Raw genomic sequence first — 16,402 nt, forward strand, 5'->3', positions numbered from 1 at the left:
TCATCTCTTCTTAGACAAAAAAGGATATACGAAAAGATTTGCTCTGCTAATAGAGCGATATCAAGATATGGTCCGGTTTGGACCACAATTAAATTATATGTTGGAGACATGTGTGAAATGTCAGCCAATTCGACTAAGAATTGCGCCCTTTGGGGGCTCAAGAAGTAAAATAGAGAGATCGATTTATATGGGAGCTGTATCGGGCTATAGACCGATTCAGACCATAATAAACACGTATGTTCATGGTCATCAGAGGATCCGTCGTACATACAGGCAAATCGGATAATAATTGCGACCTTTAGAGTCTAAGGTGTTAAGTTCACACGGGCCGAACTGTGGATACCCACCACTTCGGCTATATATGTAAAGCACCTTTCGTCATAATCCGGTGAAAAATGTATAATTTATGCCCCCATAGCAGCTTTATCGAAATATGGTCTGATCGGAATCCTCTTCCATTCCTTCCAGGTTTCTTATCGTCGTCTCGATTATAACTCGATGGTGTGAGATGCTTCCATCCTCAATCCATTCTCCCATCGCCTTAAGTCTCATAGATGCAGTGGCTGCCTCACACTTATTTTGTATGTCAATGGGTCGGATATCTAGAATAGTCTCCAGTGCCCTAATGGGAGTGGTCCTCATCGCTCCGCCTATGCCAAGACAACATGTTCTCTGAACCTGTTGTATGGTCCTTATGTTGCACTTTTTCTCCGTAGCAGTCCACCAAACTACTGAGGCATAAGTAAGTATTGGTCTAATCACGCTCCTGTAGAGCCAGTGGACTATCCTAGGATTCAGGCCCCATATGGAGCCTACGGCCCGTCTACATAGTGTCCAACATCTATGAGCCTTCTCAGTACCCTCCTGAATGTGACACTTCCAATTCAGTTTCCTGTCCAAGATTAAACCTAAGTATTTGACCTTGTCAGATATCGAAATTGTCTTATTGAGGAAACGTGGTTGGTTAAATTGACCCACCTTCGTCTTCGTCGTTATCAGGCATATTTCAGTCTTCTCTGGGTTAACATTGAGACCTCTTGGTCTAGCCCTATCTAGTCATATGCCATATGCAAGACCCTTTCGGCCCTTTTGCATAGCTCGTTCGGATCCTTACACCTTAGAAGTATTATAACATCGTCTGCATAGCAGGCGGGTTCAAATCCCTCCTCAGTCAGCATCCGTAATAAGTCATTTATGGTGGTCACCTATAGGAGTGGCGATAAGATGCCCCCCTGTGGCGTGTCCTGTGCCACTTTCTCCTTTATATTTATGCCTTGCGACACACAATTTATCCACCTGTTCATTAGCATAAGGTTTATCCAGTCTCTAAGGACTGGGTCCACCCAGTAATGTTCTAAAAATTGGATCAGTGTGTCGGTCCGCACATTGTTGAAAGGCCCCTCGATGTCAATGCTTACCGCCAGTGTGTACGTTTTGGCATCGCATCGAAGGATTCTTCTATATTCTATGTCTCCACCGACCTTCCCTTGACATAGGCATGCTGTTTGTATTTGAGCAGTTCGCTGGATGTCATACTCTTTGTCATGGTGTCCACAATACGTTCCATGGTTGTGAGTAGAAAGGATGTAAGGCTTATGAGAATCGGTTAAAAAATGACAATTTTATTGCTGTATTTCTGTAAATCGGACGAACATATATATGGGAGCTACATTCAAATCTGAACCGACATCTATGATATTTACGAGTAATTTCGAGAGTCATAAGGAAATCCGTCCTGCCAAATTTCGAGAGAATCGGTTAACAAATGACCATTTTGTTGCTGTATTACTGCAAATCGGACGAACATGTATATGGGAGCTATATCCAAATCTGAACCGACTTTTTCCAATTCCAATAGGGGTTCGTCTATAGGCCGAATAACATGCCCATTCTAAATTTGAAGATGATCGGATGAAAATTTCGACCTGTAGTTTGTACACAAATTAACATGGACAGACGGACAGACAGAAGGACAGACAGACGGACAGACAGACAGACGGACAGATAGACGGACAGACAGACGGACAGACGGACAGATAGACGGACAGACAGACGGGCAGATAGACGGACAGACAGACGGACATAGCTAAATCGAATCAGAAAGTGATTCTGAGTCGATCAATGGGTCTATCTCTATTCTTTTTGGGTGTTACAAGCAAATGCATTAAATTATAATACCCTGTAATGGTGTAGGGTATAAATATCTACAATATATATACACAGGGCCACTTAAGTTGCCAAGAATCTAGTCACATTGGCACGACATGACCATTTTTTCACTTGAATATTTATCTTTGAATTGGACAAAAAATGAGCTGCACGAATGTAATCTTCTGGTATTTTAGCCCATTGCCGTACAATGGCTTGCCTTGACCTTTTAGCATCTGGCGAACTGGACAACCACTTTGTGGACGAAATGAAGTGCAGAACATGATTTTTAGCTGTTCTTGGTTTACACGTGTTTTATGTGACGGTGCGGAGCAGCTTCCAAAATGTTTTTCCCATTAATAGTCGCCTTTACTTTGATGCCTGGCTCGATGAAAACTATTGGAGTGCGGCACATTTTAAGTAAATAGCCAACTTATCGATGTCATCATATCTGTCTATCTAGACGGTTTTTGAAAATTTACATTCGATGATTTGACATTGAAAAATTCTTTTCGATGTCGAATATACTACCTTTTTTACTTGAATTTCCGTTCAAGCAATCTTTTAAGTTACACGAAAATTAGACATCGAGCTCGACAAATAGGTCATAAGACTAAATATCTTTAAACTTAGCCACAGAAGTATCTTATTAACTGCCGTATTATTAATAAGTGCCTAAAATTAGACATCGGGATCGACAAACAGGTAAAAAGCCAGTTAATGTCTGGCTTATTAAAGACATGTCTCTAAACTATTTGAAGTTAAACATATTAGCCCAAAAGTGTATACACTTCAAACTCTCAAAAATATACACGGAGTTTGTAGCGAAAGCAGCACTTGGCATATAAACTCTTTGTTGAACATAAAAATTTCTTCGTAGTTTACAACCCCATCATTTGCTTGGTAATAACATTTTTTTTTGCAGTGTAAAAATTCCAGATGTTTATGGCTTTTGAAATATGCACAGGAATCTCTGGTATGGAAAAGGAAAGAAAAACACTAATAAAAAGCAAAGAAAACTACTCTGGATGTTGTGTGAGTTAAAATACAGCTGTCTGAATTTAGTTAACGCCATGCATTGGCATAGTGGATTACCACACTCTTTGGCATCCTTGCAAGGGGATTTTCACCAATATTTACTTGCTCTGGCCGATGTTGTGCATTGCGCCAGCAGCAGCAGCAGCACAAGCACAAGCACAACAAAGTTTATATTTTATGGAAAACACGGATAACGGAATACGAATTAATTAAAACTACAGAATATGGAAGGAAACTAAGGACTAGCGTAATTCGCCTGGTATAGGGAGAAGGTGCTTTGTTTGGCGGTTGAGACTGGTGCTAGTCGAGTAGCTACAGGTTCAATTATGCAAAAGCAAAAACAAACTCATTCACAAATAACCTGAATATATGAGAGTTCGTAAAATATCCATGAAACAGGAGGGGGGAGAGGGTGTTGTGATATGACATAACAAAAAAATTCCGTCAAAGGGGTAAATCTTGCCATAAGGATGTGGCAAAGGGCGAATAATTCGTAGGACTATGCTGAATATGTTTGTGGCCCAGTATATTTAACTTGCCCCCAAGTGCTTGCAGAGAGCTCCCTCTCTCTCTCTATTCTCAGAGATTAAAGTTTTGTTAGCGTTGCTTAAAGCAGAAGTCGAACGGTCCAGTAAAATGCCGGCAGTTGCGACTTCTTGTCATTTCGAAAATGTCCATATAAAAAGCTAAAGTACGTACATGTGAGTGAGTGGGTATGTGTGGGTGGGTTTGTGTGTTGTGTATGACTGGCGAAGGCGTTTAATATGGGGTACGCCACAGTGGAGAGAAAAACTAAATCTAAGTCTTAATGGAAGCTGGTGTTTGTGGTAGTGGTGGGGGTTGAACTATGCCAACAACTAAATATTTACGCTAAATGCAAAAATATTTTACCAAAAGAGGAAAAAGAAAAAAACGCACACTCAGGCATATTGCATATAAGCTATGGGTTTATGAGAAAGGCTTATTTACAAGGGAATGCCATATGTATATGAATATGTGTGTGTGTGTGTGTGTCGATGTCTGGAGGTATGTGGCTGTGGAGGTGGAGTGGGGGTCAAATATCTACCACTATATGGTGTGATATATGGCAATTCCAAGTTGTTACCATACTTTAACATTGTGACCCACAAATACAACGTGAGCCAATGTTTGTGTGCAAACAATTAAGTCCTACGGGATATAACAAAGTCCTAAAGGCTAAACCAGAGACTAAGAAATACACTAAGCTACCGTACACCATGATGGTAGTCAGCAATGGTTAAAACAAATTCTTGTTTCTTTATTACTCACATTTATATTTTTTAATGTTTTTCTACCAATTTTCATGTCGTTTGATTAAAGCCTTAAGTAAAGAGAGATCATTAGCATTTCTCAAAAGTGTGTGGGTGAGACTGATAACAGGCTTGCCAATTATATAACCCATTCATATATCACCCAAAAAAAATTCTAAACAAGATTTCTGTTAAAATGTTTTATTTTCTAGAATGTTGGTTTCAAGTGGTCTAACGTTTGGATATATTTATGTATGTTTCACCTAGACTTGACATACCTACGTTTGACGTTTTCGTTTTTGCTTCGAACGAATTGTCGATACGAAAACATATTCGAAACAAGGCATTCGATCGAAATTTGCTACCGTTATGTACAGCGTTGCCAGCATCAGCGAATTTAAATCAAAACAAGTAAAAATGCGTTAAGTTCTGCCGGGCCGAACTTTGGATACCCACCACCTCGGGTATATATGAAAACCAACTTTCATCAAAATCCATGTCTAGTTTCAGTGTAATCGGATTATAAATGCGCCTTTTATGGGGCCAAGACTTTAAATCGAGATATCGATCAACATGACAGCAATATCCAAATCTGGACCGATTTGGACCATGCTGCCGAAAAATATCGAAAAGCATAACACAACGCACTGTCCCAAATCTCGTCGAAATCGGACAATAAAAGCGCTTTTTATGAGCCCAAAACCTTAAATCGGAGATCGTCTATATGACAGCTATATTCAATTCTGAACCGATCTCAGCCAAATTTAAGAAGGACGTCGAAGGGCCTTACGCAACTCACTGCCCGTAATTTCAGCAAAATCGGATAGTAAATGTGGCTTTTATGGGCCTAAGACCTTAAATCGGCGGATCGGTCTATATGGGGGCTATATCAAGATATAGTCCGATATAGCCCATCTTCGAACTTTACCTGCTTATGGACAAAAAAAAAAAAAGATTCTGTGCTTATGGACAAAAATGCAAAGTGTCAGCTCAATATCTCTATTTTTAAAGACTGTAGCGTGATTTTAACGGGCAGACGGACAGACGTGGTTAGATTGTCTTAGATTTATAGGGTCGGAAATGGATATTTCGATGTGTTGCAAACGGAATGACAAAATGAATATACCCCCATCCTTCGGTGTTGTGTGTAACAAACAAAATGAGACAGCAGTGATTTTTTGCTAAAGCAGCAAACATTTTATGCTATTTTCAGATGGAAAACGCTTAAATTTGCCTCCAAATTCCTTAAACAATTTGTGTATTGCATCGTATCCTTTGATATGTTTTTTTGTGTCAGCAAACATTTTTGCAGTTTTTATTGACAAATTTATCAGAGTGTATTTCTCTGGGTGAACTGTTTCCTGTACTGTTTACACGTGTGCAATCGAATAGGTTTTGAACAAACGATACACGATTTCGACACTCGTGATTTGAAAAATGTGCAATTCAAATGAAAAATTTCGAAATCGAATGTCATGATTAGTCACCTGGATTTTGGTCCCCAGAATATGTTCAGACTCCAAACAAAATTTCACCGAGTTTGCTGGAGAGTTGATGAAAATAATGACGATGATAGTGTATATCGCCCACTTTCCCACTTAATACGATGTTTGGAAATGAGTTTTGATTTGAAGCTCAAAACTCTACTCAATCAAAAAAAATTCAAAGGACCAACTATCGATGACATTCATGTGGGAAAGGGGACATGGCATTATTAGGATGTATCATCATTGGCTTTTACCTACTGACCCACTCACTTTTGCTCTACCGTCTGCGGCAGCGAAAATCAACTCTCTTTGACCACTTTCATGGTGTGCAGATAGAAGAAACTACAAACAAAAGATTTGCTCTAATATTAGGAATGTTCTCTGGTCTTTTTGTTTTTTGTTTCCTTGTGTTTCTGTTTTCCCTTTGGACGGCTATTTGGGTATTAATACTTTTTCAATTTAAATATTATTGGTGGGGGAGTTTAGAGTCGTCTGTTTGCTATTGTGTGGGGGGACTTGTTTTTTTTTTGTTATTGTTGTGTAGGTAGGTAAGGGTTCGTTTATTGTTGTTCAATATTAAATTGTTCATTTGTATTGTTGTTGTGTATAGCTGTTGCCGTTGTAACTGTTGGCATGGCTGTTGTAAAGTGGATTGAATTGAATTTAATGGAAGTGATTTTCCTCCCATGCATAGAAAGAGGCAGCAGGGAAGGGTGGTGGCTGGGTGAGAGGGTATTTTGTTGGGTACTGGCTAGCTGTTTATGTTTTCAAAGGAAACGCAGTGCGAATTTTCGGGAATACACGTTAGAGAGTGTGTGTATCGCTGCGAGTAGATGTGTGTTGGTGGTGAGGTGGAGTGCGTTGGGTGAAGTGGTGCTGTTTTCTGATGGTAGGGGGTGGTGTTGGTTGGTATTCGAATGTTTGGGTTTGTGGTTGTTCTTTTCTATATACCTGCGGATCCATCACACCCTTCTGTTGTGTGAGCGGAACATCCAGCATCGGGATCTCCTGTTTTGTCAGTCATACACACAATGGATAGTGGTACGAATTGGTTCGTGGTCGTGGTGGTGGTATTGGTGATGGTGGTCGTGGTCGTGGAAAGGGGGGCATTTTACATATTTGTATACGCACACACATACAATATATTTTTTTTATTATATATATAAAGTAATTGAATTAAATGTTTATACAAAATATTATGACATGACGGTATTCGGATATTGATATATGCATGTATATGTTAAAAGGTCTTCCAAACACGCACAAACTCACGCAGCGTGGGGCTGCTGTGTAGTCTAATGCGTGTGTGGTGGATGGGGGCGGTTGGTATATATTGAATGGTGTATAAATCCAAAATGTGTAGGTGTGGGTGTGTGTGTTTGTATTTTTTATATTTATGTGTTGTGTTTTGGGACAAAATATGAGGAGCTCTAAATCAATGGCTATTGACAAATTAATGCATTTTTCGTTTTGGTAAATATTTGAACTTTTAGCTCCTCACATGATGGTTGCCATTTTGGTCTTATTTGTTCATCATCACTAAAACTCAAAAATTTAAACTAAAAATCAAAATATTTCATGGAAATTTTGCGTTAAAAAAAGAAGAAAAAACTAAACTTTTCATGCTGTATTTATGAAAATAGCTGATCCATTCAGTCCATATGCACAGGCATCCTCATAAATTATTTTCACCAATAATCTCTTTGGTTCTTATTTTTGCTATCTTTTTTTATGGCACACACTCGCACGCAGCACACTTATAAACAATGATCTATGCATGTATAAAAACCGGATATTTTATGATTGACAGAGGGTTTTGAATAATTAAAAGAGGAAAACAAAATGTGCCGAATAAAATCAACAAAATTTAAAAGGGATTTGCATTGACGCCAACGAGGATAGAATGCTAATTTGTGGAGGCATTTGCGAGAGTCAAGTCACGCAGCTAGGGCAGCAGTTAGGTATTAAGAATTTCTGAATACACACTCCTAATGGTAATACTTCAAATCGGTTTTAAGGCACCCAAATCACTTAAAAATATACGTGAGAATTCTTCACTTAACAATTGCTCTAAGCAATAGATAGCAAAAATTTAAAATTTTTATGTGGGTGTTTTTAACTCTCTGCAATAAATCAAGTAAGACCTAATGGACACATTATGTTACAGGCGTAGTGAATATGTGGAGACTTCTGGAAAAATCTGTAGAAATGACTTGCCAAAACATTTATAAATCGTTTGAGAAATTTCTACGACAAACCAAATACTTTTATCATGAAGTTTTGCTTTTATTGTAACCGTATAGCGTTTAGTTTCAATACATCAAACGTTAGCCATAAACGCAGTATTATTGAACATATCTTTGTTTATCGTACACCCTTTAGCAGCTTCGTCTACGGTGAAAGATCTTCTTTTGTTGTAAAACTAAAAACTCTAAAATTGCAAAAGTGCTTCGAAAGCCGCAAAAGATTATTCGTGTTCCGTATCAATAATAATTCTCTTATGTTTCTCCTAATATAGAGAAAGGTTGAGTATTTGAGCGTATAGACCAGTTGTTGGCAAATTCCAACCAGGCCCATAGGCTTGCAAATAAATGAAATTGCGTGCTCGTCACTGGTATGGACACATTCACAACATTTTCTCCTTTTTTGTTTTGACTGAGCAGAGAGCCGTATATTGAGTAGCTCGAATGAGTGCGGTTGGGAAACTCGGAAAGAGACAAATTTTAAAGTTTCGGTACGTGCAATGACAAATATCATTTTAGCAAACACACAAATGACTGTCAGCTACAAGAATTTCTAAGACAGAAATAACCATCGCAAAGTAGGTATTTAAAGGTGCGAAAACAACAACTACTTTTTATGCCCTCCACCATAGGATGGGGGTATACTATTTTCGTCATTCCGTTTGTAACTCCTCGAAATATTCGTCTATGACCCCAAAAAGTGTCGAAGTAGCCATGTCCGTCGGTCTGTCTGTCGAAAGCACGCAAACTTTCGAAGGAGTAAAGCTAGCCGCTTGAAATTTTGCACAAATACTTCTCATTAGTGTAGGTCGGTTGGGATTGTAAATGGGCCATATCGGTCCACGTTTTGATATAGCTGCCATATAAACCCATCTGGGATCTTGACTTCTTGAGCAGCTAGAGGGCAAAATTCTAATCCGATTTGCATGAGGTGTTTTATTATGACTTCCAACAACTGTGTTAAGAATAGTTCAAATCGGTCCATAACCTGATATAGCTGCCATATAAACCGATCTAGGGTCTTGACTTCTTGAGCGTCTATAGTGCGCTATTCCCATCCGATTTGGCTGAAATTTTGCACGATGTTTTTTGTTATGACTTCCAACAACTGTGTTAAGAATAGTTTAAATCGGTCCATAACCTGATATAGCTGCCATATAAATCGATCGCGGGTCTTGACTTCTTGAGCTACTTGAGCACAAGTGAATAATTATTGATACAGTACACGAACACTCGTTTGCGTCACGTTCGAAGTACTTTTGCAATTAAAGAGTTTATGGTTTTACAAAAAAAGAAAGGTCTTTTGACCGTAGACGGAGCTGCTAAAGGGTTTACAATAAAGCAAGTTAGTTATGTTCAATAATACTACGTTTATGGTTAACGTTTGATATGTTGAAGTGAAATGTTACGCGGTTACAATTAAAGCAGAACTTCCTCATAAAAGTATTGGGTTTGCCAAACGTTTTATTTTTTTTTTTGCGTGTGGCACATAAAGGGAAAAATTGGTAAGCTGTTTTTCCGATTCAAAAGAAAATCTTCTGTCTTGGCAGATATAGAGAAGAAGCTAGAACATATTTTCGAAGATTGGATTCTTTTGATAAATCTAGAAGCCGTAGCAAGTCTGCTTTTAGAAAACGTAGCCGATCCAAATCTTCAAAGAGAGACAAACCGCTTTGCTGGTACCATTTTAAGTTTGTGCAATCACAAAGCTTTGAAATACTAAGTGGCGCACCGTTCTTGGTAACAGATGTCGCTTGCTGTTCGAGGCGTTAAATCGAAAAACAGCTTTTTGGTAGACAGGGGAGCCGATTTGACTGTTTACCCTATGTCAAAGGCCCAACGCAAGCAACTTCCAGATAGTCTTGCATAATATACTGTTTATAAAACGAGGAGGCCACCGTAGCGCAGTGGTTAGCATGTCCGCCTGCTACGCTGAACGCCTGTGTTCGAATCCTGGAACATCAGAAAATTTTTCAGGGGTGGTTATCTCCTCCTTATGCTGGCAACACTTGCGTGGTATGGCAGCCATGTCAAAAGAGGTGTAGCACTGCGACACCCATTGATATGTGAGGAATTTGAACCTGTTCCTTAATGGAATGTGTATGGGAAAATTAGCACTAGCAACGTTTGAAAATTTGATAAAGTTTATAGCGAGTTTAAAAAAATTGAGAAGGTTTTATATCAAAAGAAATGGGACGATGACTAGAAACTCCATCAAGATTAATTTGAGTTCAATTGTGGTCTAACATCAAAGTTCTTTAGGCGCAGTTGAGAACGGAGGCCAATGGGCGTGCCGCAGTGCGAAACCTCTTTGTGGCTGTCATACCAAATGATACAGTAACTCGCAAAATGTCGTCAGCATTAGTAGGAAATAACCACGGCTGAAAAATTTCCTGATGTATCACCAGGATTCGAACCCAGGCGTTCAGCGTCACAGGCGGACTTGCTTACTTCTGCTCTACGGTGGCCCCAAATGTTAGGACAGGTTAAACTAAATCAAAGGAAAGGCCTGCAAATATTTCTTCTAATAATTAGACTACTTAATTTCAGCGTTTGTGACTTTAATCCATTTCCTTAAGCATTATCCAATTATCGTTCCATCCTCGTTATTCAAGGAGATGTTAAAATATGAAGAAGGATAACAACTGAAAGATTTACTTTTAATTTTGCAATTCAACAGAATGAAAAGAAATAATTTGATTGGATTACTTTGATGAATGATGATAAGGGCCCAAAGAAGTAAAATATGATGATGATGATGGCAATAGCTTAGGTGAAGATGAATATTTTTGTTTCAATAGACAGCTACTAGCAATTTTTACCAACAATTGAATACCAATATGGAAAATTAAAATTGGAAAAATAAAATAAAAAACGAAACTCCTTGTCAATCTCTTGCTGTTAGTGTGGTGGTGTTGGTGTTAGTATGTTGCATTGTATTTTTGTTAAGACTGAATATAGACATTAATAGTTACATAGAATTGTAGATAAACAATCAAATTCATAGTTAGAGTGGTTAGTTGTTAGATGGGAAAGCCCATGATGGTCTGGACTCTCCTCAATTGGGTAGCAACAATTAGACATCGAAAATAATGAACATACATAAACCAATTTATACTTTGGATTAGGTCATCATCATCATCATCCGTATGTATAAATAAATGTCTAATGTCTTTTGATGATGTTTAGTTTTGATTGTGTCTTTGGCTCGGATTGGTTTTTGTTTCGTTTGGTTGGTGATGATTTGCAAATAAACAAAAAAAACTTCTCCCTCTCCGCCGCACTTACCTTGTTCGTTTTTGGTTTTATCTACAGTTTGACAACGTATACGCCATTCTTGTAATTCCGGTGAGGGTATGAGGCCAGCTGAACCACCCACAGCATCGATACGAGCCTGCCACCAATGCTGGTCATCCTTGCTAATGATCTGTTGTTCGAAAAAAATCACACCAAACAAAGAGGATGAGTGGTTGGCGTGGATTACATTGGAGATTTTAGTAAAGTATATGTCATTCAATTGGAAGTGATTGGTTTAATTTACTGAAGAGTCTCGATAAGAAATCGTGCTCGTTAGACTTAAGCTCACTTACTTGCAATATATCGCCCACTTGAAAGGCTATGCCTGCTTGAGCGCACGGTATCAGCTCATCGTCCAAGGGATTATAATCGAATTGTGCTCGCACAAAGATCTATAATGATATGATATGAGGCAGTGATAGTTAAACGAATTCTTAAGCTATTCATTTAAATTTTGTATTCAGTTCATATATAAAAAAAATTTTACTTTTTTGTATAGAAAGTTATGCGCAAATATCATATGCCAATTGGGGTGATTGTGGTTTAATGCGTTTTTTTCTATTTGCAGTAGAATTTACTTTGCCCCTGTTCCTTAGTGGAATTTCCATGGGCAAAAATTGCAGTAGAATTTACTACAAACTATGTTAAGTTGCATTAATTGCTCCATATAGGTTTGTAAAAACATCTGCTCTGTTGCAAAGTCACTGAACTACTACATGACTTGATGCGTAGACTTTGATGATTAGTGATGATCTTTCTTATCAAATACTTGCATGTGAGGTATCTGGAGACAGATTTAAAATTAGAATTGGAAATAGTGGACCCTGGACTATATACTAGGATACCGACTCAGACAGAGGCGTCATGGCGCAGAGGTTAGCATGTCCGCCTATAAAGCCCCGGGTTCAAATCCCGGCGCGAACATCAGAAAAAATTTCGGCAGTGGTTTTCCCCGTACTAATGCTGGCTAGATTTGTAGAGTAACCAAATTGCAAATTTGGCCCATGAAAATTCCACTAAAGAACAGGGCAAATTTCTCAAATATCAATTAACGCAGTCCAATTCAAGTTTAAGCTCAATGTTAGGGGCCTCCTTTTAATAGCCGAGTCCGAACGGTGTGCCACAGTGCACACACAGTCTTTGGAGAGAAGTTTTACATGGCATAGTACCTCAAAAATGTTGCCAGCATTAGGAGGGGAAACCCACTGCTGACAATTTTTTCTGATGGTCTCGCGTTCAGCGTCATAGGCGGACATGCTAACCTCTGCGCTACGGTGGCCACCTTTGTAAGGTATCCTGCCATGTTAAAACTTCTCTACCAAGTGGTGTCGCTACACGGCACGCCGTTCGGACTCGGCATAAACAAGGAGGCCCCTTATCATTGAGCTTAAATTTAAATCGGACTGCACTCATTTATATGAGAGAAATATCGCCTGTTCCTTCATGGGAAATTTAGTTTGTTGAGAGTAATGTCGTGGCTCTGGATATCTCCAAGGTATTTGATAGGGTCTGGCACGGTGCACTTTTATCAAAGCTTTTCGCTTTTGGTGTCGGTAATAACTTCGTTCGATTTATATCGAGCTTTCTCAGAGATCACACTATACGAGTTGTTGGAGATGGGTTCTCATCAGATGAGTATACATTGACCGCAGGTGTGCCACAAGGCTCTGTCCTTTCCCTTTTTCTTATTTTCATTGACGATCTATTGGGTCAGACTTTGAATCCAGTCTACTCATTTGTCGATTACAGTAGTCTTCATCTCATTCATATTCATTCAACCATAGGCCGCATTATGAATGAGACGCTCTCCCAGGATTTGTCATTTCCGATTGGGATAGAATGAATAGAGTAGACTTTAACACTCAGAAGACGAAGTGCTGTTTCTTGTCTCACAAGCGATTCACTAGCCCACTTCAATCATCGATATCTATCGACGGTATAGATATTGAGCAGTCAGATGCTCTTGATGTTCTGGGCATGCAGATACAATGTGATGTCCGTTGGTTAAAACACGTATTCGAAGTGTCGAAAGAAGCATTCTAGTGTTTGGGCTTTCTTAAGCGGTGCAAGAAATATTTCACTTCTTCTGATCTTCTCAATATCTATACTACCTACATCAAGCCGAGGATGGAATATAACTCTCATAAAGGGTGATTTTTTTGAGGTTAGGATTTTCATGCATTAGTATTTGACAGATCACGTGGGATTTCAGACATGGTGTCAAAGAGAAAGATGCTCAGTATGCTTTGACATTTCATCATGAATAGACTTACTAACGAGCAACGCTTGCAAATCATTGAATTTTATTACCAAAATCAGTGTTCGGTTCGAAATGTGTTCATTCACCGTAACGTTGTGTCCAACAGCATCTTTGAAAAAATACGGTCCAATGATTCCACCAGCGTACAAACCACACCAAACAGTGCATTTTTCGGGTTGCATGGGCAGTTCTTGAACGGCTTCTGGTTGCTCTTCACTCCAAATGCGGCAATTTTGCTTATTTACGTAGCCATTCAACCAGAAATGAGCCTCATCGCTGAACAAAATTTGTCAAAATTTGAACACATTTCGAACCGAACACTGATTTTGGTAATAAAATTCAATGATTTGCAAGCGTTGCTCTTTAGTAAGTCTATTCATGATGAAATGTCAAAGCATACTGAGCATCTTTCTCTTTGACACCATGTCTGAAATCCCACGTGATCTGTCAAATACTAATGCATGAAAATCCTAACCTCAAAAAAATCACCCTTTATATGGGCAGGAGCTCCAAAATCATCCTTGGAGCTACTTGACCGGGTTCAACGGAGTACGATGGTATTGATTGGGTACAGTAGGGTATCCAACTCTATTGCTTCCCTTGAACATCGTCGGAATGTGGGTAGCGTTGCATAGCTCTATCGTTATTTTCATGGCGTATGTTCCAGGGATATTCGTCTTCTTATCCCCGACGTTAGGATGTTCACCAGGAATACAAGACTTGCCAGGAACTCACACCCGTTTGTAAACGATTGGCCAGTCGACCGGACCATTCCTTACCGAGAAAATTCATTTTTCGCCCTAACCATTCGTATGAGGTATCGACTTTCAGCTAATATCTTTCCCACCAACATTGACGTTCAGAAATTTAGGACTAATATCAATAAACACGTCTCCCTCTTTCCCCCTCCAATCCTTAACTTTCCCAATTTCCAACGCAATGCACTGCATATATAGGATACATCGCCTAAATGTTGTTAATCTATACCGATCAAAGCCGAATTGCAGATATATGTCGAGGGGTTTAACTTAACTCACAGTCTCAAATTTTTATGGGCCCAAAACCTTAAATCGAGAGATCGGTCTATATGGCAGCTATATTCAAATCTGAACCGATCTGGGCCAAATTGAAGGGGGATGTTGAAGGTCCCAACACAACTCACTGTCCCAAATTTCAGCGACAATAAATGCGCTTTTTATTGGCCCAAAACCTTAAATCGAGGGCCGATCTGGGCCAAATTAACGAAGGATGTTGAAGGTCTCAACACAACTCATTGTCCCAAATTTTGGCGACATCGGACAATAAGTGAGCCTTTTATATGCCCAAAACCTTAAATCGAAAGATCGGTCTATATGGCAGCTATGTTTAAATCTGGATCCATCAAAACCGAATTGAAGAAGGATGTTGAAGGTTCCAACTCACTGTCCCAAATTTCGACGATAACAGACAATAAATGCGTCTTTTATGGGGCCAAGACTTTAAATTGAGATATCGGTCCATATGGCAGCTATATCCAAATCTGGACCGCTCAAAGCCAAATTACAGATATATGTCGAGGGTCTTAACTTGACTCACTATCCCAAATCTCGGCGAAATCGGACAATAAATGAGCCTTTTAAGGGCCCAAAATCTCAAAAAGATCGGTCTAGATGGCAGCTATATTCAAATCTGGACCGATCTGAGCCAAATTGAAGAAGGATGTTGAAGGTCCCAGCACAACTCACTGTCCCAAATTTCGGCGACATCAGATAATAAATGGGCTTTTTATGGGTCCGAAACCTTTAATGAAGAGATCGGTCTATATGGCAGCTATATCCAAATATGGGCTGATCTGAGCCAAATTGATGAGGAATGTTGATGTTGTCTCAAATTTCAGCAAAATCGGATAATAAATGTGGCTTTTATAGGCCTAAGACCCTAAATCGGCGGATTGGTCTATATGGTTGCTATATGAAGAAATAGTCCGATATAGCCCATATTCGAACTTAACCTGCTTATGAACAAAAAAAGAATCATCACTCGTTGTGACACATGTGACAAGTCTTATATCGAACTAATGATTATTCCTGTCGATGATCTTGTGATTTTTGAGGTTGTACTCTCAGGACAATTGCGCAAAACTTACTGTTGAAGCATTCATTTACACACTGCAAAAGAAACTGAAATTTTAAAATGTCATCATACTTTAGCATAAACCACATCAAATTTTGGCAATAAAACAAAGAAAATTCTTGGTAACTCTTAAATTTTTATCGAATACATAGAATTTTACCACAAAACGCATAAATTCGCATCATTTGGACATAACTCAAACGCAAAACCAAATAGGAAAACGAAAAACGGAAACCCAATAAAAAGTTGGTTTTTTGGACACATAAAACACAAACCAAACCAAACAAATAATACAACGAAAAACGGTAAACCAAAGAAGACAAATCGTTGAAATATCCCGAAGGAAACTTAAAACTGATATCTGCCATAGCAAACTCAATTCCATTCGGTCTCTAAGGCGGAATGAGAGAGATGGATGATACCATATACATACATATATACAAGTCTATAAGGTGTGTTAGAGAAAGAGGGAATGAGTGAGAGATAGAGAGAGCGAGAGAGAGGGGTTACTTACTAGAACTGGAGCTGGTCTTATCCTGAAAAGCT

At 39.0% G+C, this 16,402-nt stretch overlaps 1 protein-coding gene across 6 annotated transcripts in view; it reads right to left on the bottom strand.

Moving 5' to 3' along the window:
- LOC106080430 (peripheral plasma membrane protein CASK) overlaps positions 1 to 16,402 on the bottom strand; it is a 328,101-nt gene that overhangs the window by 14,869 nt on the left and 296,830 nt on the right. For 2 of the 6 annotated variants that reach the window (XM_013241814.2, XM_013241818.2), the window contains 4 exons: positions 16,371 to 16,400; positions 11,778 to 11,876; positions 11,476 to 11,614; positions 6,896 to 6,952 (listed from right to left, as the gene is read on the bottom strand). In XM_013241814.2, coding sequence (XP_013097268.1) covers positions 6,896 to 6,952; positions 11,476 to 11,614; positions 11,778 to 11,876; positions 16,371 to 16,400 — 325 coding nt within the window. The remainder of the gene's footprint in view (positions 1 to 6,895; positions 6,953 to 11,475; positions 11,615 to 11,777; positions 11,877 to 16,370; positions 16,401 to 16,402) is intronic. The other 4 variants (XM_013241816.2, XM_013241819.2, XM_013241815.2 and 1 more) reach the window with 3 other exon arrangements.

This window comes from Stomoxys calcitrans, chromosome 2, assembly GCF_963082655.1.
Source record: "Stomoxys calcitrans chromosome 2, idStoCalc2.1, whole genome shotgun sequence".
Taxonomy (NCBI): Eukaryota; Metazoa; Arthropoda; class Insecta; order Diptera; family Muscidae; genus Stomoxys; species Stomoxys calcitrans.